A 1,182-nucleotide genomic window follows, 5' to 3' on the forward strand; every position below is an offset into this window, starting at 1 on the left:
GATCAGTTAGAAAAGATATAGCAACCCGAGTCCGACCAGTCTGAAGGTCTGACCCGAGTTTGGTGGTTGTAGCTTTAAAAGTCTAGGAGGAGATACATTTAAAAATTTAAAAAAATGTCTCAGAAGAAGAAGAAGAAGTTTAAATAGGATTTCAGTAAGTTGGCTTTTTCAAGCCAAATTAATGAGTGAGTCACCAGAGTCATTCTTTTTAAAGATTCATTCAAAATGCTTATTCATTTAGGAATGAAGCAAATCACGGTCTTTATGAATGGGTCATTGAGTCGCTTTCTCATACGATTCGTTCAAAAATGTCGATTGGCGGAATTGTTGAATAAGTTATGTTATTATTGTTTTCTTTGCGCACAAAAAGTATTCTTGTAGCTTCGTAAAATTACGGTTGAACCCCTGATGTCACATGGATTATTTTAACGATGTCCTCTATCTCTTTAAATCCTAGCACCTGCAACTGCCAACACAAGACAGCATCACTACTCTGAGAGATTGCTCAGGGGTCAAAACTCTGCGTCCCTGAACAGAGCGCTTTCTGTTAATAGTTAATAGTTTCAAAAACAACAACAACATTTATTTATAAAGCACATTTAAACACAATGTAAATGAATAAAAGTAGCAAATTTGGTTACACTTTATTTTAAGGTAATTAGAACATAATTACAGTTGTTCTAATTCTAATTACAGTGTAATTATACATTTAAGTACTGAGTAATATTAATTAACTATATGTACTTATTATATGGTTAGTGTTACTTACATGTAATTATACATAATTAATTGTTATTATAATAGTAAGTACATGTGTAACAATGACACTTAAAAAAAAAGTGTTATCGTAATTTCTTTCACTTTTTAACTTGAAAGCACGAACCTGTGACGAGCTCTCGGACTTCCATGTCGTCGGATCTCCTCAGGAGCCTCAGCAGCGCAGGAATGCCGTCCGAGTTCTTGATGGCCACCTTGCTGAAGTTGTCCCGGCCAAAGGAGATGTTCCTCAGTGCGCCGCAGGCCTTGCGGTGGACCTCGGCTTTGGGATGATCCAGGAGCCCCACCAGGACGGGGATCCCATGCAGCTGCCTGACGTCTTGCTTGACCGTGTCGTTCTCGTAGCAGAGGTGCTGCAGGTACGCGGCGGCGTTGGACTTCACCGGGTCCATGGGGTGGCTCAGC

At 39.5% G+C, this 1,182-nt stretch overlaps 1 protein-coding gene across 1 annotated transcript in view; it reads right to left on the bottom strand.

Annotated features, from left to right (window-relative positions):
* The window catches only part of LOC107733973 (armadillo repeat protein deleted in velo-cardio-facial syndrome-like), a gene marked incomplete at its 3' end in the record, with an annotated part of 6,373 nt that extends 5,199 nt beyond the window's left edge, over positions 1-1,174 (bottom strand). Inside the window, exon 1 of the mRNA XM_016545839.1 lies at positions 884-1,174. Coding sequence (XP_016401325.1) covers positions 884-1,169 — 286 coding nt within the window. The remainder of the gene's footprint in view (positions 1-883) is intronic.
* Positions 1,175-1,182: the final 8 nt, after the last annotated feature.

The sequence above is a fragment of the Sinocyclocheilus rhinocerous genome, unplaced genomic scaffold (genome assembly GCF_001515625.1).
Source record: "Sinocyclocheilus rhinocerous isolate Xijiao unplaced genomic scaffold, SAMN03320098_v1.1 scaffold16209, whole genome shotgun sequence".
Taxonomy (NCBI): Eukaryota; Metazoa; Chordata; class Actinopteri; order Cypriniformes; family Cyprinidae; genus Sinocyclocheilus; species Sinocyclocheilus rhinocerous.